At 39.1% G+C, this 24,632-nt stretch overlaps 1 protein-coding gene across 4 annotated transcripts; it reads right to left on the reverse strand.

The window, feature by feature from the left end:
* Positions 1-346: 346 nt before the first annotated feature.
* CEP152 (centrosomal protein 152) lies at positions 347-23,087 on the reverse strand. 4 transcript variants are annotated; one of them, XM_051796567.1, is made up of 27 exons: positions 22,512-23,087; positions 21,956-22,078; positions 19,413-19,513; positions 19,139-19,205; positions 18,627-18,926; positions 18,021-18,189; positions 17,192-17,332; positions 16,135-16,274; positions 15,639-15,839; positions 14,128-14,275; positions 13,363-13,454; positions 12,409-12,572; positions 11,632-11,833; positions 10,702-10,815; positions 10,450-10,580; positions 10,138-10,266; positions 9,858-9,993; positions 9,457-9,636; positions 8,681-8,953; positions 8,104-8,235; positions 7,184-7,834; positions 5,541-5,715; positions 3,588-3,660; positions 3,393-3,499; positions 2,456-2,612; positions 2,075-2,178; positions 347-1,866 (listed from the first exon to the last, which is right to left on the reverse strand). In XM_051796567.1, exons 1-27 carry the CDS (start codon positions 22,512-22,514, stop codon positions 1,052-1,054), a joined length of 5,028 nt encoding a protein of 1,675 aa, XP_051652527.1. In that variant the 5' UTR covers positions 22,515-23,087; the 3' UTR covers positions 347-1,051. The 4 variants fall into 4 exon arrangements, with proteins under 4 accessions (XP_051652527.1, XP_051652529.1, XP_051652528.1 ...); XM_051796569.1 differs by lacking the exon at positions 8,681-8,953; XM_051796568.1 differs by lacking the exon at positions 8,104-8,235.
* Between the last annotated feature and the right edge of the window lie 1,545 nt (positions 23,088-24,632).

A 24,632-nucleotide genomic window follows, 5' to 3' on the forward strand; every position in this document is an offset into this window, starting at 1 on the left:
ATTGCTGGTTCATAACCATACTATTAATTGCAACAAGATTTAATCACCTACTGTGTAAGCCAGCAGCAAAACACCTCTGCTCCTCACAGGATCACTAGAAATGAAATGTCATCCCAAGGAAAGCAAAAAGTCCAGGAAAAAGGATACATTTTGCAATTCTCTTTCAAATGTGAGCAGGCCTTTAAAATAGGAGCTTTTTAAGCCTCAGGAGGAACATGATGATATCTTTAGCTTACCCTGATAAACTTTGCTGTTGAAGAAACACCTGCAAAACGTGGTCATTCTAACTGGTACTTTTCTTCTGCCCAATTCAAGCTATTTTTTGCTTCCGAAGGGAAGAATACTTGAAATGTGGTTTGTTATAATAATTTAATGAAAAAATGCAGGTATTTTTGCTTTCATTGTGGGAACACAAACAAAGGCTTACAGGGGGTCCTTCAGAATGGAAAAGTCAATTAAAATACTGACTTCAAACAAATCTCAAAACATCTCTCATTACGCTCTGAAGGAATTTTGATAACCATTAATAAAATTACCACAAGTTACAGTAGCTTTGTTTTAGATAAACACTGCACTGCAAGCTAAATTGAATATAAAAATAGATCCCGTTTAATAAATTTGTGTATAATACACTATAAACAACTATGAAAGTGTTATTACAAAGGTAAACAAAAGTCTGTATTAATATTTCAAGTAACTTGATAAAATTTGTTCACATAACATTCAAGATCATGAAATGGACACAGTAGAACAGATTTTCCTCAATCCTCACACTTTTATTTAAACATCAAGTTAATCTTCTTTTCCTTCAAACAAGGAATTTCTGGTATCAGTTAAAGTTAGAAAGCGTACTATTAAAAATCATTATCTTGCTGATGAGACTTGGGATCCCACACCATTTTTCTCCAAGCATTTGTTGCAGCATTTTCCTCCATCTGAATCTGATGATACTTTTGGTTGTGGGACAGCAGAATTTGATTTGTCAGAGTTGAGGATTGAAGCATGCTCTGTTTGTTATCTGCTGGTCTCTACTGTAAACTTTTGTGCTGCTTTATGTGCTGAGAAACTTGCCATTGCCACTAGAAATGTCTCTCCAAGAAGTAACATTTTCATCTGCAGGGGAAGAAGATGACCTGATGTGAGGAAACTCTTCACAATATACAGTCTGTGCTTGGACATTACTACTGGCTTTCTGTTGAGGATACAAGAGAGGCAAATCACCACAATCCAGATACAGGCTTCCATTCCCAGAACTCCATTCACTGCTGCTTCCTTCATCTCTTCCTGGAGTGTCTTTAAAATTAAATTCCTGAGTTCTCTTAGACTTAGTTTTCCATTTTCTACATGATTGGATATATTTATCCTCTTTTGAGACTGTTCTTCCATTCTTGCCCTTAAGCATGTGATGAGCTGGCCCAGAGCTGGTGTGGCCATTTGTAACTCTGGGTTCCTGCATATGTTCTAATGTTCCCTGACAAGCAGATGGAGGAGCATTCTGATGTGCTGTATTACTCGCAGCACGCAAAGGTCCTTTGTCTACATTTACAATAGGGCCATATTTTTCTCTTCTTCCATCTTCATTTGGATAAAACTCTGGTAGAGCACCTCTAGAAGCACCATCCAGACTTTTAGAATTATTCTGAACACCCGCAGTCACTGTTTCATGAAGCATATGTTGAGTTACGGTCTGTGTTGCATCAAACTGCTGTCTCAAGTCACGTGGCACACACTTCTGGACAACTTTATCACTGGCTGTCTCAGTACTGCTTTCACCACATGATTTGCTTTCCATATGGTTTGACCTGGTCCGAAGCACACGATCTCTTTTGGAGCACTCAGCTCCAGGCTCAGAAACTAAATGCAGAGCTAGAAGAGGAAGGAAGGAAGTAGATTAATTGAAGGTAACGTTTTTGTTTGTTTTTAATAGAGAATCATAAGCATTGTCAAAATAAGCAGCTTATATTTACAACATTAGCTAGCTTATAAATAAATTGTACTTCACTTTCCATCTGCATCTCACCTTCATTACTATGTGTGTGAAATCAATATCAAGAAGAGACCAACTGTAGAATACCTGAGCGGGTAGATTTGCCCTGGGGAATGTGTCGAAGAGGTGTTTCGAGTCCCTTAGCCATTGTAGCCAGTTTGCTGGCAGCATTTATTATTTTCTTTTCAGCTCTGTCAAGAATTGCAGAACACAGGGAAAAAAAAAAGACCAAGTTTTAGGGTAATTCCTTTTCAACTCTGCATTTTACTTCAAGGTAATGTTACTGAGAGTCAGCAAATACTGAAGAGACAGTGTGCCAGACAGCTCAGCAGTGACCCCATGCCAGTGTGCACAGACTGGCAAGACTTCGGGTTGGGCACTGTTTGCTCCAAGGTGGACAAACACCAGGCTAACATCTACACATCTCTTGCAAAGCCAACAGTAACTTCCAAATGTATTTGAACTCACCCTTCATGTTTCCCATTGTCAGTCAGGAGCTGTTGAAGACATGTCAAATAGTATTTGCGCATTTTCCGTGCCGTCTCTTGCCGCTCCCTCAGAACCTCCACTTTAATCATCTCGGCAGCTCGTTCCTTGCTTTCACGGATGTAACAAAGCATGTCGCCTACAAACACACTTCATGAGTACCAGTTTTCCCCCAGAGTGGGGAGAAAGGCCAACACCACAAACTGGGATTGTCTAGCAGATCTGGAACAAGTCAGTAAGGGCATGGGTTTACCTGCCAACATTCCACCCAAATCCTTGCTGCCTACTGGATAAACACCAGTGCAGATCACAGCAGGTTAATATGATGCATCAGAAAGGAATTCAGTTGTCTGGTCTGATTCTGCATCTTAAGAAAGAATAGAAAACACTAGGCATAGGGATTTGGGAGGAATGTTGGCTGGTAAAATATTGGTCTAGAAATTCTTCAGAGGTAGTGCAGCTGGAATTTGGGGACCTGCTGTACTTAAGTAAGAGCTGGTGCTACATTTAATCCTCTCTCCTCAGCTAGAAGGTTTCTGATTAAGTCAGAAGGCAGGATACAGCAAGAGAGAAAAGTAGATTCTCTCTCAGGACAAACTGCAGGTCAGGTAGATTTTTTTATCTGGAGAAAAATGATCAGTTTCAAAATACACTTTAAAAGCCATAATTCAGTGCAACAAAGCAAGGATGGCATAACAAGGTTTCACTCATTGCAGTGATATGTCAAATATTATGGCAACAATTCCATGTCAAATATTATGGCAACAATTCCATTTCTCCCATTCAGTCTAGTAAGAAGGAAAAATTTACTTCTCATGTGATTTGGCTGTCAGATTCTTGTCCAAGCTGGCTGAAGGAGGAAGCAACAAGGTAAATTATATTCCTCCACTAACTTTTTAGCTAAGACTTCAGTACTTACACTTAATCTTGCTCACAGCTTTGATGTAGTGAGCACGCATTTCTTCCAGACCTTTCACAGAGTCAGAGGATGCACAAGGTTTTGAGATGCCTCCCTTTGACAGTGTCCTGAAATGCATATAAGTCACACTGCACAAAAAAAGCAACTCACATCTTACAAAAAAAAAAATCATCTTGTTTAGCTTTTTTAAAATACCTTGGTGGTGACCCCTGGTCATTCAGTTTAGTCTTCATCTCAGAGTCTTCTGTAATTAGAGCCTTCTCATTTTCTATTAAAAAAAAAAAAAAGGAGGTGGACCATAATTCACTGCACTTCTCTAAACTGGAGTTCAACAGAAGTTATTACATAAACTGCTCTCTCTGGTATAAGAGCTCAGTGTCACAGAGCATCGTCAGCACGTACAGCTGTCGCAGTAACAAGCAGATAGGAATCCATCCCAATGCACTTCAATGAAGTCTGAATACAAAAGGCATCTCATATGGTAATTAAATAAACTTAAAGTCTTCATATGCCATTACTAACACTGGAGGTAAAACTTCTGGGATACCAAGTGTATGTGAAGAGAACGGATGGAATAAAAAAAATAACAAGGTTTGTCTTGATAAACATTGGAAAAGAGTATTAATTTGTAGGTTAGCAATTGTGCCTTCTTTGAGGTGGAGAGATAGAAGATAAAGCTTGTTTGGTTTTGTTGGTTTGATACAGGGTTTTTTTGGTTTAAGGCTAATAATCAAAAGCCAGTATTCACTCAAAACTGTACAATGCAACAGACAAGAGAATCAAGGTTGTCTTTAGGTGACTAACCATCCTAACCTTGGATATGCTCTGACTTAGCCTCATGTTGCTTCGCAGCAAGCTGAAGATGTTTGTGGGCCATCTCCAGCTCTCTTTTCAAGTCCTGGCACATGGCCTCCCTTTTTTCAAGCTCCTGGCAGTGTTCACAGCAAAAATCTTCCTGAGACCCAAGACTCCTTTTTGTACATTTCTCACTTGCAACAGTAACTGCTAAAAATTATACATCAACAGGGGACCAAAAAGAAAAGAATCAAGCCCAACATCTTTCCAGTGCTCTACTTAGTCCTCCTCTTGCTGGACAACTTAACACTTTAGTCCAATTAAACAAATCACAAGAAGCTGGAACCCTGTTACAGAAGGTGCAGCAGCATCTATCTGCTCCTAAAGCCCTCACAGCCTCAAAGCACTCCCATCAGTTTGAGTTCTTCAGTCAGCAATGAGACTTGTAGGTTGAATGTTTTTTGAATTTTTTACTTATTTTTTTTTAACCAACAGCCAAGCAGGGTCTTTTGAAGTCAGCTGAAGGAAACTGTCCCAGCTGGAAAGCCTCATACGCATCTGAGTCTAGTTAAGGAATACACAAAGACTGGGCTCCTTCCAGGAGAGCGACGGCTGCTCTCCACAGCCAGGACAGGGCGCTCTAGAGACAGGAGCACTGCAGTGCTTGTATTGTTCTGTGTTAATAGATGGTTTGTTATTTTGGTGTTAAAGGAATCCAAGCCACACTGCAGGCATAAAGCCAAAGACTCTCTTGGGTTTTCTTGCTTTATGTTTTTCAGTTGTGTAAGAACTCAAACTAAACAGAAAGCCCCAAGGAGATTTCTGTCCCTCCCATGAAGCTTTTCCCATCTACACTGTCTCCAGCTTTGCCACAGTACATGTGCCAGCTTTAGGAAGAGCTACAGTACTAAAGTATATACTGGGGAGGACAGTAAGAGAAGAAGGAAGGGGGGAAAGAGAGAAATATCACCTGAGGATTCACATTTTTTCAACTACATTCTTGATCAAAAGAACCAGAAAAGACTACAGACTACCATGCCAGGTGAAATATAATTCTTGACACAATAATACCTTTCACATGAATGCAGAATTCCTTGTCTTGGCTAATGTCAAGAGCAAGTAATATAATTCAATCTTTGAAGCTCTGATTTTGCATTATTCATTTATGAGACAGTTTAGACCATACCCTGCTCGCCATGATCAACACTGGCTTGTATATGAGCTAATAATAATATTCACTAATTAACTAACTTTGCATTGGGATCATCAATAGGCCATTGACTATTAAAGACTGCTATTAATAAGCTTAATTTGATAATACACAATTTGCCAGATTAAGATCAAAGCAAATACCTTTGTCTGTTCCAGTTTCCTGCAAGGGTGTCCGTCTTCTTAATGTCCTTTGTGCTCCTGCTTGGTGTCCAACACTGCACAAAGGACTTCTGGCCATGTCCCCAGTGTCTCCTGCACCGTGTTGCAGGTAAGGGTATGATTCTTTATTTGCATTACTCACTAACTCTTCATACTTCTGCAATTGAAAAACACTTTCTGAAAACCCAACACATAGTAAAAAGTGTTCCACTCCATCTTAAAGTAGGTAAGCAGTATGTTATGCTTAAAAACAACCAATCCTGGCCACCAAGTGGCTTTACTCATTTTAAAACAGGTACTTTAAACCTGCAATAGAACTGTAGGTTGCAGCTCAAGTTGTGAGGAAAATAACTATTCTATGATATAGAAGTTTACTTAGTGTACATCACTGCAACAGCAGTACATGAATATCTTGAGTATTAATCTGGAAATGTGAGTAGCTCTTAACATTGAAGAATTATACTGTGCCTTTGAGTAATTGAAGTTAACCTGTTTTTTAAAAAGAGAGAAGACTTTACTAAGAAATTACAGAGACTTCAATAGATAAGGTGGTTCAAGCCAGTCAAGGTTTTGAGGTCCAAAGGCATATTAAACAGTTTACCAGGACACATTCATATCCATTACAGAAGATGCATCAGACTTAAGAAAAAAGCTTCCTATTCTCTTTACCATTGCGAATATGACTTGTGACAAGAAAACATTAAAGGCCCACTTTCTGAACAGAAATACACTGTCACTAAAAAAATGGTGTAATTGCCATGAGAAATCACTACATAGTCATTTTCCCTCATCCCACCTTGTCTTGAGAAACAAGACATTTTCTCTGTCCTATTCTTGGATAATTTCCCAGCTCTTAAATGCTGGGAAGCAACGGCATTTCCGGTAGGATGCTCCCCATAAAAAAAAAAAAATTACTATGAGCATAAGTATTGCAAGAAGAGTAATCTGCTAAAACAACAGAAACAAATGCTTTTGGACAGAATCTGACTTAGCCCCAAACTCCTCTAGAAGAGGGTGGGACATCTTTCCTCATTTGGGCAGGTACGCTGAAATGGATTTCCCAGAGCCACAATAAAATTAAGCAAGACTATAATTCCCAAGACAGAACTGAATAACTGACAAACTGACCAACTACAAAAAAAGGATTTACTGTTTCCATCCTTATTTGCATAAGAAGAAGGGGAAAAAAGGCATAAAACATGATCTATCCAATCACTATCCAATCACCACTAAAAATTGGATTTTGCAGCTATGCAAAAATCCGAGGAGAGTTCTGTCATTACAGCCCATCTAAGAGGTCACAAGGAGCCTTCAACAGGCTCCCAAACTTAAGAGGGTGGATTTGTCTCCTTAACTTATGAGTCTCTGCATAAATGACACTCCTAACCTGTCCTCTTCTTGAAAGATTAAAGACATCAAAGCTACACTTATCCTTTCCCTTTTCACTTGCTAATGGTAGATTTAGCATTCTTTGACTTCTAAAGGACTCCTGTTTATCAGTGAACACAAATGTTGAATTTCTTTTTCTCAGGATTACATGGATATTCCACGTTAGGAGAAAACAGGCCCAAGTGACTTGTCAAATCCCTTCTCTGATTGGCAGTTACAGTTTACAGAAATATTACCTCTTTCCATTCTCGCTCTTTCTTTTCCAGAATTGTGCAAACTGTGGTCCTATAGGCCTTCTGTAAGCAGGCCTTCAGTTTGTCTTTGCACTGACTGTTTAATTGAACATGAGAGTCAAAACACTTGTCCTTCAAAGAATGCTGACTATGTGTGCACTTGACTAGTTCTTCATGGAGTTCACTCAACAGATACTCAAGCTCAACCAGAGTCTTCTCCTCATAGCGATTAACTTCATCCTGCAGTCTCTTGGCTTCCTGAGCCTCCCATTCTTGCTGCTTTTGGTCTAGTAACATCTTTATTTCTGCTTCTTTCTGAATGGAGAGATCATTCTTCTGCTTTGCAAGATCCTCCCTTGCTGTTGCAAGTACCTCTTTAATCCTGTTTCTGTGATCATCCAAGAATGATCTGTAGTCTCTCTCATTTTGCTCTTGTATCTGCAGGATTTCCTCTTGCTTTTCTTTGTTCCACTGTGCACGGGCCTTTGCTAGTTCTGCTTTGATGGCTGCAGGGATTTCTTCTTTCTTTAGCTCCAATTCCTTCCTGAGAGAAATTATCTTTTCTTCAAGTTCTTTCACTCTTGGTCCAGATCTCTCTGTACTCTCATGTTCCTTCTTCCATTTCTCCTCAGCAGCTGAGAGAACTAGGGCTAACTGGCAAATACATAACAGTCATTGTAAATATATACACACATTTACAGATACACAAAATATAACTCTGAGTCATTATCAATCTATTGGAGATATTTTCAAGTTATTTAATAAAAATTAAACCTTCATAGGCAAAAAAATGGATATGGACCAGAGTGCACAAGAAACATCTTTCCTTAATGATTTCCTGCCTGTGTCTACATTCATTCCTCAGTAACATATGGGATTTGGAAGACTGAACTGTTTATCAGTACACAAATATTTTAGGCTACCTGCTTTGCTGTGGTCTCTTGACGTTCTTTTTCCCATTTTTCTTTTTCTATCTTTAGATTTAGTTTGTACTCTTTGAGGTCTGTTAATTCTTGCAGCCACTTGGCACGAGCTTGGGTTAAAGCTGCATCTACCTTTAAACAGACAAAAAATCTACTTCAGTCACCACCACTGAACACATTTTTATTATTAGTTTCATGTAACAGCGCAAGAAGAGATTTCAGTTTGAATTGCCTGTGTTTACATAAATTAAAATAATTGGACCAGCAGCATCTGATGCGTTTCTTGATGCAAGAATTATGAATATAAAATTTATTTTTAACAAAATTATTTAAAATCTAAGTCAGTGTTGCTCAGTTCTGCTCAAAATTCCCATAAAACTTGTTCAACAGTATGAAAAACAAGCAACATGCTACAGCTTGTTCAGAACTTTTTTAAAACTGTATTTCTAATATAGCAAATATCAACTACTGAGCTTAAGAGGAAGTTAGAGGGAGAGACCAATTTCTTTTTTTTAGGTGACTTAGTTGCACACAGAAGTTTCACAGGCTCCAGGCAGACAGAACAATTATTTGTTACCTGGCTGGCAAGATTTTTACGGTATTTATTTTCCAGTTCTAATTCAAATTCTTTTAAGGCCTCTTCAGAGGCCATATTTTCTCTCTGAGCCTTCTGGATCTGCAGCCTCTGGTCTTCAACAGTCCCTTCTAACTCTTTAGTTGGAACATCATCCACAGCTGTTACTTGGTCAGTTTGGCAGCTGCAGTCATTACATTCAACTATAGTTCTTCTCATTTCTTCCAGCCTACTTTGCCATTCTCTTTCTATTTTTGCAAAGACTTGTTCTTTATTCTAAGGAAAAAAACATTTTTTAAGAAAATCTCCCCCACCATGTCCAAATAAATAGAATTTCACTGGTGTTTAACAAACAAAACTCTGTTTACACCAATAATCTTTCCTAACAGGAGAAGAACAAAACCATGCACAGAGAGAAGAGAGTTTGGTGACTCATCACAGCTTTCTTCTATGGGATAGGAGACACAAAGGACTTCTGATAATTGAATTAAACAATAGAATGTGTAACCACTCTCCAAGGATCAGAGTGGAAAACTCCAACATATTACCAGCTGTGACATTCAGGATATTCTGCTTGTTAGTTTACAAGATCTAGGGTTTTTTTAATCAAAATCTTAAACGTATAATACTTAATGACTTCTTCTGAGGCTCTTAAAATGACAGATCCTAAATAGCCACTTCAAATGGCAGAATAACAGCACATAAATCTACATACAAGTTCTGTTTCTGAACATAAACAACAACAAAAAAATTGAAATTCCCTGATCTGAGTTCCATACCTCTTTTTCTTCCTTCTCCCAGTGAACTTTAGCTAATGCAACTTTCTCTTCAACCTGCTGTTCTTGTTCTTCCAGCCACTTCCTCTTTGCTGCTATCATTGACCTGCTGTGTTTCTCTTCAAGCTCATTCCTCAGAAGTTTAAGAGAGACTTCTTTTTCTTCTACTAGCTGTTTCTTGAGCTAGACCAAAAATAAAAAAATACATGAAGCATTCTCCAAGGCATAGCAACTGCTCTGGTGCAAAGTGATGAGAATGCATGAAACATGTAACTCTCTAGAGCCTGTGCCCTGATATTACTGATGATACCTAAACAAGAGATTCACCTGTCAAAAGGAGATGCTTTAAGATGTTATATCAGAGGTTGGTTAGATTACATGTTTATAGGTGTTTCCATTTGTACCTTTTCTTCCTTCAACTGCTGCTCTTGTTCAAACTTCTTCCTTAAAGTAGCTTCCAAGGTGTCCTTCTCCCCACAGACTCCAATGTAACATTCCTTCACTGCAGTCATCTCTTTGTTCAGCTCCTCTATATTAGCCCTTCACAGGACAGATTATTTATTATCAATTGGACTTTACATTGACAGGACAGCAAGCCAATTTTAAAATAAGTGTCACTATCACTAAAGGCCAGACAGGAAACATGCAAGTTTCAGTAAAAGTGGAAAAAATGGTAAGCCTTACTTTAACTGTGAGATTGTCTCTTCATAGATCTGAATAAGCTGCTGCTTCTCCACAGCAAACCTCTCCATCAGGTCTTTCTCAAAATGTGCCTTTGTATCTTCATGATGTTGCTGGTAAGTTCTTTCACATCTACAATTTCAAGAAAGGAAAATAACTATCTAGTTTTCTTCCCCCATTTTAAAATGGGGTTCAACTTCTCCTTAAGCAAATACCTTTCCAACATAAACCTCCTCTGTACCTGAGAGCTGGAACAAGATTATACATGCGGGCTAAAAATCCACTAATTAAACTAAACAAAGTTAACAGACTTACCTGTCAATGGCTTCTTGTTTATCATGATCAAAATCTTGAACCATCTTTCTCATCTGACAACAGAGATCTTGATTTAAGCTTTTCAGTTTTTCCTCATTTTCCTTCAGTTCTTCAATAGTCAAAGCATGGGCCTGGACAAAAAAGGGTTATAAGAACCTTTTCTAATCAGAGCTCCTAGCACAGGGCAGGGTTTTTTTGTGTTGTGGTTTTGTGAGGTTTTTTCTGCAGGGATAAGCAGCATCTCTGTCTTACCTCAACTTCCTGTAGCAAAGCTTCATTTGCCTTTTTGAGTCTCAGAACTTCTTCCTTTAGATTATCAGAAACCAAAGGACTAGCCACTGAAGTATCAGTTAGATTTGTGACAGGCTAAAGATAAATAAAATAAGGATATCTTTCAAGATATAAATGATTTAGAAGTTAATGCTTAAACAAGTTAGAGTGGTTAAATAAAAATTGTACTTAAAAAAATAAAAAACACACCGAAAGAAATTATTGCAGTGCAAGATATAACAGTATCACTGTTACTCTGGATAAATCCTTGAAACTCAGTACCATGAAGGTTTAGAGATGTTGTGTTTGCAAGATGAATGACTACTATCATCCCACAGAGAGCACAGCTCTCAAGTACACTGTAATTCTATCCCACATCCGTGCCACAATGTATAGATTACAAAGGCAGATATTACAGGTCTGATCAACTTATAGAGGGAGGTAATGGAGTGAAGAGAGTGCAATATCAAGGAGATTCCCTGCTGATCAAATTACACAGTGAAGGCCCTCTGAAGGCAATCAGTGAAATGTTCCATGGGTATAAACTAATAGTACTATCAGCTTTCCCTGAGAAATTACAAGTCCTTTTGGCTGAAGAAAACCTACTTTCTCCAATGAAATGTACTTCTGAAAAAAGCAGAGTGGCCATTAAATGCTATCAAGCAAGACAGTCATGATATCAGAACTCCCCTAATAGTGAATATGCTGCCCAAGTTCTGCTATTCAGCCTTTTTCCTCTTAACCAATACAAAACAAGGTATCATCCAAATGGCAATACTTTCCTTAAGAGCCATTATGGATACTCAGCTATGGGTAAATTTTTGATCCATTCTCACAAGAAGCTTAAATGCTGGTTTTGTTCACCAAAAACCACTGATATCTTAACTTTTAAAGAAGTGTAAAAGAACAAACCTCTGACTCTTTTGATGCTTTTTCTGCTTTCAATTTGTATTCCTCTAGTGTCTTCTGGCAATCTTTAAGATCATTTTGTAACTGAGTAACCTGGTTTCTCTTCATTTTATTACTGTTTAATAAACGTTCCAGCTCAGCCTTTAATTCTACAATAATTTCATCTTTGGAGAGTTCTTTATCCACGTCTCTGTTCTGTATTGCACTATCAGGGAAGACATAACCAGTTCAGTATTTAAAAGACAAAACACATTTATCTAAAAGGTAGTTGTAGCAAAGACAAAAGCAACTAATGCTATCAGAAATATAAATGTCTAAGACACAATAGCAAAAAGAATAAGAACATGGGTACAAAAGCTTTTTATCAAGTTGCAATCAATTTACAGAGAATTTGTTAATTCAGCTATTTCCCCAAAAGATTCATTCTCACATCATGTGAGGTATTTTGAGACAACTCAACTGGTTGAAGGTAAAAGACAACTTTAGGTTTAAGTAACTATTTGGAGTCTAAGCAAAAAAGGTGTCCATGAATACAATCCATACAATTCAAGGAATAGTAACATGGTCCCTATAAAATCTAAGGATTTATTAATTCGTAATTAGGCAGCCAATTTATGGTATTAGTTCAGTTTTCTGTTTCCCACATTACCTGGCAATACAAGCAGTATTTCAAGTATCTACCAAAAACCTGTAGTTGATCCAGTAAGACCATCTTTTACACATCACTTGTATAATTTCTTGAGGATTTTAGATTTTCTTTCTACAAGAATCACTCAATACCTGCAGAACTTTGGTTTCTTCCCAGTGGTTTTTTTAATTCCCAAATCTACATAGGATTCACCCAGGTTCACATGCTGCTCTCCACTTGCATCATTCAAAAATACTCCAAGCTTGGCAGCAGATTCATACAAAGCTATTTCTTCCTTCAGTTCCATTAATTCTTCCTGAAAGAAAGAGTCAGAAAAAAAATTATGCTGAGCGAAGACTCCAAGAAAACATATCAGGCCCATGATAATTCTTCCAAAGAAAACAAATACTTGGAGCTATTATTTCTAAATATAGCTGTATGTAGTTGAATCACCTAGCATTAATTTATTTATAGTATCATTTTTGATACCTCTAGCAAAGTACATATTAAAACTACAAATTAGAATATACTGAGCAACAGAAAATATTCCCTATTGTTCTTACCACAGTTCATATTTCTTTTGCTCTTTTGCTCTTACTTCTGCTTTCCTGCTGCCCTTGTATAGTAAAATGGATGACAACAGAAAAGTACATAGCTGGCAAAACAGCCTATTGCTCCAGGACTTAGTAGGATTCATAACTTACAAAATGGCAGATTTAAATCCAATATATGAATTGAATTGGGAACACAGACTTCCACTCATATTTTACAGAAGACTCTCTGGCATTCCCTTTTGCTGACAAAAGGTAAATTTCAGAATACACTATCTCCAAATTCCTAGCACACTGAATTTACATTTTTTTTTCCCCCAAAAGCAGGTTAGACCAATGCAGGGGATCAGATGTGTGCCCATACAGATGCCTTGCTGTGTTTTAACTTGGGGCACCAGGGATGAAGTCCAACATGCAACACTGGAAAATGAAGCAGTCAAAGGAGATGTGCTTGTTTCCCCAACAAATTAAAAGTATTTCAAGCACCAACTCCTTATCTACAATGCCCATCCCCATCAAATTAAAGCAGTGAAATATTTAATAAAATTAATTAACCTGCAAAGCCTTGTTCATGTCGTTGCTCATCATGTGTGCAGACTGAGCTTGTTGCAACTGAAACCGTAACTGATTTGTCTCCTGCATTGAGCCTGTTGCAGGAAAGAGAAAGGAGAGAAAGACCAAGTCATAAACATGCAAGAAAGACTAAGCAATCTGCAAAAAGATCTCTGTTAAAAATAGCAGTGTTGATTCTGGCAAGAGGGAGTACTCTGTTTCTATTTCCTTGAGCTCACTAACAGCTACTAGAGACATTACTATAGAAAGACTTTCATGAGTAAAGGTAGGCAAAAGTCAAACACACGAATGGCAAAATATTTCACAATCTAGTCCAATGACACAGGTTTCCCAGAATCAGCCTCCAGCTCCTAAAACAATTCTTTTCTCAGTAAGATTTGAATTTAGAATGGCAATTCAAGTCAAACACCTTAACACAAAACTAAGCAGCTTGTTCCCAAAGGCTGTTGTTTGTACAAAACAAAGTTTACACATATGCAGCACAAAATATACAGGAAAAGAGTTTAACCTTGTTGCTTGGGGGTTGGAGGTGGTGTTTGCTTTTATTTCGATCGGTTTTTTACATTTCAGTCTAGACTTAACTAAACTTTATTTAAATCTGACTAAGGCACTGCAGAGGAAATGGTCGAGTGCACATTTATTTCAATGTTGATTTCACTTCAATAGGAACATTGATATGCAATTTCATACTTAGAAAAACTGAAGACATTTCTGCAAGGATAGATAAGCTATGAGTGAAAGGCTGACCTGTTTGCAGTAAATTTGCACATTGCTTTTGGCTTTCTTCTAGGCTTCTCGTCAGTCGATTTATTATTTCTGTTTTTTCACATTTGGTTTCTTCCAGCCTTTTTTCAAGTTGCTTAACATGGTCTCCTAGATTTTTGCAAAGCTCTTTCTAGGAAGAGAGATCATTTTTACTCACATTACAAACATCTAGCCATCTAGAACAGGAGACAAATAATCAATCTGATACCTAAATGGGTAGAGAACAGCTAAATCAATCACAGATCAAATGCTATCCTTGGCTGACAAGTCACTTCTTGCAGTATCAAAGTTCAGCTTTCACTAGCAGACAGTAAGTGTACTCATATATAAACATACGTGGATGTGAACCATTTCATATTTTCTAGAGCACTTGGTTTTCAGCACATCAGATTATCTCCTGTAATTATTCACATATAGTCAGTCTACTGCAGAAAAATCAAACCTTCACGTTATTTATATTAAGCCTGAGCTTAACTCAGTTTATTTTAACTGAGCTTAAGCCAAGCTAGCAAGGGCCAGCACTCTTTAAAAGAGGAACTGTAGTTTTTTCACATGATATACAAAGTAGACTTTCATATGGCATTACTTAGTTACCCACACAGACCTGGGAGGCACAGTACCTTGTCTTTATACTTGTTAACTCTTCTCTAAAAAAAAAACAGGAAAACTCTCTCCTTAAATAACCCAAACATGCTACCATATATTTTGCAGTAGAGACGAAGCTGTGTAAGCTTTGTTGTGGTACTAATAGACAAAAATTTAGCAATGCATTTTGTTCAGAAGCAAGTGTTAGTTACATTTTCAAACGTAAATCCCATTTATTTTTATGTATATTTATGTTGAGACAAGAATCACAGAAATTCAATTTTGTTTCCTTTATTTGAAATAAGAAGACAATTAAGGCCTGATTAGACTACATTGCTTGAATATGTCTAATAGTGTAATGGATTCTTACGACATGCTCTACAACCATGTGACACAATCCATATCAAAGTCCATCCCAAAGACTTTTCCCCCCCTCTCTCCTTTTAAATCCTTACTTCTAAAATAAAGTGACTGTTCAGTGGTTAGTCATCCTTGATCACTTTGAGACCAAATCTTGGCAAAAGACTGTTTAATAAACAGTTTTTCTTGTTTTTTCTTACAAGAATATCACATTATTTTTAATTAGTTCTTTTCTTTCCCAGAGTTACTTGCAGTACTCTTCCAAAAAGAGACTGTGCACAGAACAAAAGCTCAGGAGAGCAACTAAGACAATGAATTCTTGCCTCCTCTGCATCTGCTATGTACAAAATGAAATCTGAACTCACAACTGCCTTGAGATGTTTATAAAAACATATCTCATAGGCTTCCTAATATTGAGACTTTCCATTTTCTTAGCAGCTTCCAGAAGGAGTTATTAGAATTATAGGTCGAGAAGTGCAGTTTAGGAAACATGGGGATTTCTACAGCCTCTCCAGTACCATACTCAGCATCCTAAAATAATTTCTTACCTGCTCTCTGAGTGCAGATTTTGTAGTATCAAGTTTCTGCTCTAATGATAGTACTTGCTTTTCATACTTCTGCTTTAGTGCTGAAACAATAGTCTCATGTTGTTCCCTGGCTCGCTGAAGGGCATCTGACCGCTGAAGTTCTAACAGCTGCTTTTGCAAGCTCTCCATGGCCACCTCTGCCACCTTGGATTGCTTCAGCATCTGTAGGAACAGTATTAGAGTAGTTCCCAGTTACATGTGTTTTACTTTTGCTCCAATATTCTGTATGTCAGTTCAGGTTTTCTCGTGCAAGAGTTGCTAAAAGTCCTCAGATAATGTATGGGGTTTAATACAAGCTACTTTCAACAGTGGATCCTATTAATTCATTATATATTCAGCTTCTGAAATGATCATGAGCAGCATTCCAAAAAACGAGCACTAATGTTTAATGCAAATGCATCACACATATAACTGTAAAGGTCTTCCCCAATAAACAGTCTGAAAATATTTATAGTACCTGCTCTTCATTGGCAGTAAGAGTCTGGATTTGAGTTTCAAGTGCCTTGATTTGACCTTCAAGATGCATTTCCCGTTCTTTTCCATTCTGATAGAGTTTCTGAGACTCATGAAGACTAAGAGCCAAACCATCCTTTTCATCTAAAAAAAGAGACATAACAACTGTGTGAGAAATATGGCCAGCCACCCACGGAACCACTGCATGGAACACAACAGCTCAGTATCTGCTCTACGGAGCCATTCACTCTGTCTCATACTGTGGGCAACAACAGAAGACAGAACAAAACCAGTTAGTTTCCATCCAGCAACCCCTGTCTCCTGGTAGCAGGAAGCACTCCAATGTACTGTTTCCACAAGGGTTCTGAAGGTACAAGCCCCATCCTGTCAGCAGTAGGACCTGGCATCTGCCATCATTTAAAAGAAGAAACAAAACAAGTCTTCTGGAGAAACAGCCAAAACACAGCAAAATGATTGACAGTTGAAGTTTTCCCTCTCCTTTGCTCCTTTTGCATTCTAAAAACTATATTCTTAATTCTTTAAGTTCATGACTGGTTTTGTCAGTTCCTATAAGAAATGGGAGACTAAGAAACCACCAGTGTCCACTACACAGAGCTTCTCTCTACATACAGTCTGTGAAATGGCTTGTTAAACAAGACACCACAGATGAATCTATTTTTTCATGTAGGTACACTTCTCCTATTGGAGTTTGGGTGTTATGGTGTTGGTTTGAGGGATTTTTTTTGAATTTTCTGTAGTTTTAACAGACTACTTCAGCAAACTTCTCTTTTCTGTACGTTTGTGATGCCTGACACATGGGGACTCTGGAAAACAACAGTGGTTCTGAAAATGCAGTAAAAGTTAAAACAGTTATGCAGTCAGGCACCAATCCAGAGAATTTTCTTTAGAACAATGTTTGGGGAAAGAGAGTTAGGTGCTATAATCCCAAATCAAGTTTATAAATATGATAACTACCTAGAGACACTTTCTAAATCAAAGTTTCAGAATTATAAAGTTGTTAGATATGAATAAAATATAAGAATTAGCACAAAACATTTTACCTTTGACCATCGAAAGCTGATGATTTAAATATCTAATCTGCTGTGCACTCTTCTCTAGCTTTTCATTAAGTTCTTCCAGTTGTCTTTCTCTTGCTTTATTTAGAACTTGAAGTTGAAGAATCTGCATATTTTCTGAAGAATCTGCCAAATTTCAAATAGCATGCAAACAGCTCAGCACAGAGACCAAGAAAGTCATGATCATCATCATCATCCCTGCTCCAAGATACTTTTTTTATAGTGCTAAATTCATTGCTGGGCCACAAAGTTGCATCATTTTTTTTAACCCACATTTGATTCACATGACCCGAATTGCTCTGGCAGCAATGGCTGAAGAACAGTAGGAAATACCAACACAATTCAAACCCGACAGCAAGCCCAGATAAAGGTTCATGTGCTGTGAATTGTCTTGTGGCCACTACAAATTTTAAAGATGTTTAACAAATGTTCTGCTATTTGAAGTGTACCTGACAGAAAAGCTCAATGTGGCATCACGGAAAATATGCTTCCTAAGGTATAGTAAGTCATTATTTTCCAATATTATGAAAAGAGACAAAGTGCCAGCAAGACTTGACATCAAGCCATCAGAAATAATTTCTTTCAGTCTCACCAGTCAAAACCACATTTTTAACAGCCTGAAACGCAAACACCCTGAAAATCAAAAACCCTGATCAAAACCACCCAATTCCTAAATATAAAAGATCATATACATCAACATACTTTTAGTTGTCTTCTTTCTAGAAAAACTGCTGAAATCAATGTGTTTTCTATTGCTGATTTCCAGTGGACTTTTCACACAAGTTTATTTCAAGTCTAAGTAGCAAACACTTACTGTCATCATTGGCCAAGAATTCACGTTGCAAATCTTCAAACACTTCATTTCTTCTGTTTCCTTCTTGGACTACTGGAACATTTTGATGAATGCCATTTTGGTATGGTTTGTAAGTCACTTTGTAAGATTCTGGTGATTGGCCATTGACAACATCGGATGCAACAAATTGCTGTTGTGACAATATAGAGATAAGAGGAAATAAATTAAAACCACACCTGTAGTGTTGCTCAAGAAAAATATTTTTCATTTTACAGGTTGACATCAAGAGTTCTAGTAGCTCTTCATTTTCAGGCTCCAATCCAGCACACCATTTAAACTTGACAGAATCTTTCATGAAAGCTTACACTAAAGTGTAACTTCAGTGTAGGCACTTCAGTGAATCACATTCATTCTACCTCATGGAATTCTAACAGGCAATGGAGGTAACATATGAAACATATGAAAATACAATTATTTAATGTTTCATTGTTTTAAATAGGCTACAAAAGCTTCCCATCACTGCTTAAATTGATAGTAAGAGACTGAAAGCATCTAGAAATATTAATACAAAAAAAGATCTGTGAAAACTTTACAAGAGATAGAAAAACATGTCAGCTTCTGACATACCTTAAGATGTTCCTTTGGAGCATCTGGAAAATTTATTATTTTATTTTGTTGATTGTTAAACTCTGGTTTATGACCACTTGTATATGGCCTGAAGTTTTCAGGAAGATGATACACATTGTTCTGTTGGTAGCAACTTGGAGAGTTAAACCCATCTCTACCAAGATACACATCATCAGGATCCTCTTGACCGTTCTGGCCACGGTAATCTTCTTTAACATCATATAAAAGTTTCTTCTCGTCACCATTTTGCTGGTCACACAAGAATTGTTCAGGGTACATATTTTGTCCTTGTTCATAGCCCTATAAACGGATAAGAGGTTTAAAATTGCTCTCTCAAAACTCAGATTTCTCCCCACCCCCCTTTTTCTGAGGTTACCAGCCCTCAAGTTAGAAACACTTCAAATGAACAGCAGAACATGAAAAGTATTTCTCTAATGAATTCAAACAATAGTTAGCATGTTATTATGAACAAGCAGTTCATACTAATTACATCACTGCTCCTGCAAGCTTACATTTTGAGGATCACTTATCAATGGATGATCATTCCACCTCCCATCGTGCTTCCCAGGCTCATGTGATCTGCAGAAACACAAGTAAATTACTTATAACTTAGGAAAAAACAAAGCAAACCACCTCTTCTTAAAGTAAGTGGCATCTAGTTTACTGTAAACTGCACTACAGCTTCCCTTTTACTTGGCTTGCTTTTACACACCTCATCAACTGAGATTTTGCTCTGTTCTCAAAACCACAACATAAATAATTAAAACATGGAGCCAAATGCCTTACTGCTGCTCAGTCTCCTGAATGCTGCAGTCTGAATAGCTGGAGAGCTGGTCTCCACTGTCCTCCAGCATATCATGGGGAAGGTCTGTCAACAGTTGCTGCAACTGAAACAGAACAAACAACATTCATTATATGCTTTTCAGAAGAATGCATACAAGTTCAGTCCAAAGAGAGAGGCCAAACAGCCACTTGCACAAAATCCTGGTGTCCTTCTCCAAGGAAGAGTCTGTCCCGTGACAGACTACTTGTGAAGAATGGTCTGAAAAAAAATCATCCCAAGTATTCTCCTCTCCAAATCCCAGGCAAGAGAGGTACTGGACACTCAAAACATGCTTTTCCTGAGGAATCTGGATGGAAATCCAGATAAGAAATTGCCAGTCAGTGTTACTAGGTGCAAGAAGTTATCACTGCAACAATTAGTGGTCTGCTCACGTGTTCAGTGAAGTCACCAAGAAACTGGACACGAACAAAGAAAAATACCACCAATTCTAATTCAGAAAATACAGTTGTGCCACAAAAAAAAAAAAAAGAAAAAAAAGAAAAAAGAAAAAAAACACAACCAAAACACCCCTGAACTTATTTGTTGTAAGGATTCCCACACAGAATGTACCTCTACCAGCTTTCAGAGAGGCTTTGATATGGGGCCACATACTGGGTTTCTTGTAGATCTGAGCTATGCACTCTCTTTTTCTTATTAGGTACCTTGAGAGCTACACAATATATTCAGAACTTCACATGCAATTTCTGAACCCTAACCCTGTTTTTCTCTGAACTCACAAAGCATGTACTAACATGAGCAGAAACATTAGCTGCCCCATGATACATGCCTTGTTGGGTTTTCTTTGTTGAAACAAACAAACAAGAAACAAGAAAACAAAAACTACCATCTACAAAAGGTTTATCTTTAAGAGACCATGTTTTCTCAGACGCTATTTTAGATGCTCTCTGAGACCAAAGGATAGGTCAGAAGGATAATTTTTTTTAAATGTTTACAGGACAAAGTATCACCAAAAGTTTTTTCCTAGAAATTCACTAGTGGCATGAAGGAGTTTTCCTGTCATGAGGGTATTCTCTAGATTTACTATATCTCAGCTCCAGGAAGCAGGAAAGTGAATATCATTCACTGAAGATCCTCATTCCTTTGCCCCCCTTGGAATCAAGCACATCCTTGAGCACCAGAGGTTTTGCTGGTCTTGCACTGCTTTAGAAACTTGAAAGTCAAGAGAAAGCAGTGCACACAGCTCACAACCTCATCAGGAGAGTTAACACTTAAACTGAGCTCAGTCTACCAGGTGAGCTAGCACAGAACTCCAGATGTGGGTAAGTTCTTAAGTTAGTGCCAAAGTATTCTCCCATCATGAAGATCTCCCCGATTTTCAAGAACCACCTGATTTGTGGTGGCAGAGAACTTAAACTATTGCAAAGTCTCTGATTACTCTTCACCAAGGAACACAGCAGAGCCTGTGTTTCAGCCTCCTTTTACCAGGCTAAAAGTCACACCCCACTGAAATATTCACATGTAGCTTTGTGAGCCCCACCCTGCCCCAGTTCAAACGTGCATGACCAACAAGGATCATCACTGACTTGTTCCAAAGAGGCTGCTTTGTGCCCCTTGCCTCTTGTCCTGTCACTGGGCACCACTAAAAAGAGCCTGGCTCCTTTGTCTCCCTTCAGGTGTTGATACACATTGATGAGATTGTCCCTGAATCTTCTCTTCTCCAGGCTGAACAGTCCCAGGTCTCCCAGCCTCTCCGTATAGCAAAGATGTTCCTCTCAACACTCTGAACTTATAACCTTATTTATCCACTGTCTCACTGACCCACTGTCATAACCCTACAGTTATTTCACTATTCATTCTCCTGCACAAGCACAACATTCTTTATCCAGGTAGAAAGCTTTGGAACAGGCATCAGATTCCCTATGGTGCTCTAGAGCATCCCTCCAACACATTTTCGTGAGCACTTGTTTCAACATTTCCTACACTCCCCTGGAGTGTACTGGGGACATGATTGTGATTTACCATCCTCTAAAAACCACTATGCACGTTCATGTTAAACACATGTTTTGCCAACTAGCTTTGTGAAACAAAAAAGAACAGAAACATGTTTCAACTCCAAAGAAATCTCAAAATTCTGAATATATTTTTCCAGACACTTATGTGATTTATAATCAGAATTTGAGAAATAGCTCCTCATTCTTTTCTAAGCAAATCAAATTTTCAAGTGAAAGAATGGTTGCTTTCTAAGTATTTGTAATAAGTGAAAAAGCTATCAAGAAATAAGAAATGTAGGTGACACCAGCCTTTTACATTTGATCTACTGCATAAGCAAGGAGTAAAGTCTTCCAGCCACTACATACGATTTTAAGATGCAGCATCTCATTTTCTTTACTTTTTATGCTTTATAAGAGTGGCACAGTCTGCCCTCTCTTTACTCTTACCAAAGACAACACAAAACATTTTTCTTTCTTTTTAAACACTTAAAAACAAGAAACAGGAAGAAGCTAAATACACAAGCCCTCAGATTTAATTATTTATTCTTTTTCACCTCTTGTTCTCTTGCATAATCTTCTTGGTCATAGTCTTCATCTTCATGTTGTGTTTGTAGAGCTCCACTATCAAAGTCAAGGGACATTGTTTTCCAGCAACGAGTTTGTGTATCCAGCAAAACCTATCACAGGACAGGCAAACAGCAGGTGAGTGAAATAGGATAGGAACCAAAAAGCACCACCCTCACTTCCTTAATTATGTAGCCAAACACACACAAAAACATCCTTTTTGAAACAGACATTGCACATTATCAGTGTCATTCACTTTAACGTTTGTTTCTCAGTATACCCAAGCCTACCAAATTTCTAAGAATTTAGCATTTAAAACAATTATTTGGGCTTTTCATATTAAACTAATGAAGTTCTCCTACAACCAGACACTATTTTCTTCAAACACTATATATATATAGCATGATACATGTTGATAGTTATGTCCCCTGGTACATCTTGCTTCATCTTCTTCTAGAAAATAACTATATTTTGTATTAAATGCAGAAAGTATGCTGTTTCTTGTGCATTTGGATAATAGCTCCGAGAAAAAAAATGGAAAAGTACCATGAAAATCTGAAAAGTATCCTGTCAGTACCAGATTTCACTGCCTAATGAAGAGACTCCCGAGGGCTCCTCTACGCTGAGCAGGGAGTTCACACTCAGCTGCAGCGTATCAGTGTTGGCCCACATTGGGTTGCAGGGTAACTTACTCCCTGATGAAGATCCTCCTTTGGGCACACAGGTGTAGCTCCTGCTGAAATCTCCACTTGCTATAAAGTGAGCTTTACTGGAGCATAATTTGCGAGTTAAACGCTAGCACCTGTCTGTGCACCCCCTGCAACACCCGGGACCCCTCAAAGGGGGCTCTGAGGCACCACGGCCCCCCAGCCCCGCACAAGCCGCATACGACCACCCGCCCTCTCCCCTTTCCTTGGAGCCCTTCCCAGCCACGGAGCGGAGGCAGCCGCCCGAGAGAGCCGCGATCGGCCCCGGAGAGCCGGGCCGGGCCGGGGCAGCCCTGGAGGCGCGAGGCGAGCTCAGCCGCCGCCACCTCAACCTCCTCAGGGCGGCGGCGCGGGGCCATCGCTGCCGTTACTCGCCGCACCTCCGGCGGGGTCCCCGGGGCCGACGGAGCGCGGTCCTATCCCCAAACCCACCTTCGCCGCCGGGGCCGCCACAGCCACGGCCACGCTTCCGCATCACACCCGGCCCGCGCCCGACGCGATGATTGACAGCCGCGGGCGCCAACCGGTGCCCAGAACCGCGCCCGGCCGTGCTGACTGACAGCCGCGATCGCCAACCGCACGGGAGGGCGGGAGGGTGGGAGGCGGAGCGCGCCGCGGGCCCGCCCCTGCCGATTGTTTGAAAGCAGGCGCGCATGGCCGCGGGAACGCGTCCGGCGAGCTCATTGGCCGAGTAGGTGGCCAATGGCAGTGGCTGTTTCGTGGAGGGGCGGGGTCTCTCTGCGGCGCCATCTTGCGGCGGGACAGGGCGGTTGCCTGGCAACGCCCGGCCACGGAGTGACGTCATGCGCCCGCGAGCTCGGTCTCACGACAGAGTCACTATAGCGCTGAGGGATCGCAGGCACCTCCCCTGGCCCGGCACCTTCCCCAGGCAGCCTTCATAGGGTGCTCGGGGAACCCGCTCTGCCTCGAGAGCTCGATCTCCCTAAAAAATTAAAAGCTTCTCTCTCAGAACGGATTTCTTCTACAGAATTGCCTGTAGGAAGCATTACAGAAAAAGAAGAAGAAAAAATAAAGAATAAACCCCAAATCCGAAAGGTTTTGTGGACAATGGATGTTCGTTGCAGTTTGTACATCTGTACACCCCAGCCCTGACAGGGAAGGGGAGCGGTGGGAGCGGAGGCTATTGGGTCGCTTGTCACAATTTTACTGATGGAAGCGAGCACCTAATGCCTTTCAGTGAAATTTGTAGGAGCTTTGAAAAAAATCGACACGCTATGCCTTGTAAATGTGACATTATAGGCAAAATTATCTGTTTTTTCCGGGGGATTCTAGTAGCCATCAGAACAGATTAACCAATTCTCAGCATTGTGACAGGCATTAAATGACTCAGAAACCAATAACAAAAAAAGAGTCTAAATGTGTCCGACAATTCATATTCAATTTTTCAAGAACAGTATTTTGGAAAACTTTCAGGCAACTTTTTTTTCTTTTTAGCATAATTACTTATAAGAGCTCCACACAGGATCTGCCAGTGTACTTAACATGAGATGGCTGCTCCACAGAGCAGCATGAATTAAAAAAACAGCATTAATAACTCAAGGCATATAAATGTTAAAAACAAAAAACTGATAATTAATATAGTTTATTCCAGGAAACAATTGTCTATAATGCATGGATGTGTTGTGTTTGATTTGTATCTGTAATTAGTTGGATTCTTTGCTTTCTGTCACATCAAGACATTTTGAGATACTTGTTTATCGCAGTGGCACCCAATTACCTACCTTTCCTTTCTTTTCCTTCAAAGTTCTGCTTCAGACACTTAAAAAAGATTCAGGAGCATAAAAACAGAGATTTGGGTCTTTTTAACTTTTTAAGCTAGTGATATTCAAAGAGGGAGACACAGACTGCACCATCCTGTGATCCAAACATCACACACTGGCTGTGGATGTTCTAGTGCATTGGTAAAGTGAAAACTGATGAAGTGAAAAAAGTCCCTGAG

Source organism: Manacus candei, unplaced genomic scaffold (assembly GCF_025592945.1).
Source record: "Manacus candei isolate 608988 ecotype Guabito, Panama unplaced genomic scaffold, ASM2559294v1 h1tg000046l, whole genome shotgun sequence".
Taxonomy (NCBI): Eukaryota; Metazoa; Chordata; class Aves; order Passeriformes; family Pipridae; genus Manacus; species Manacus candei.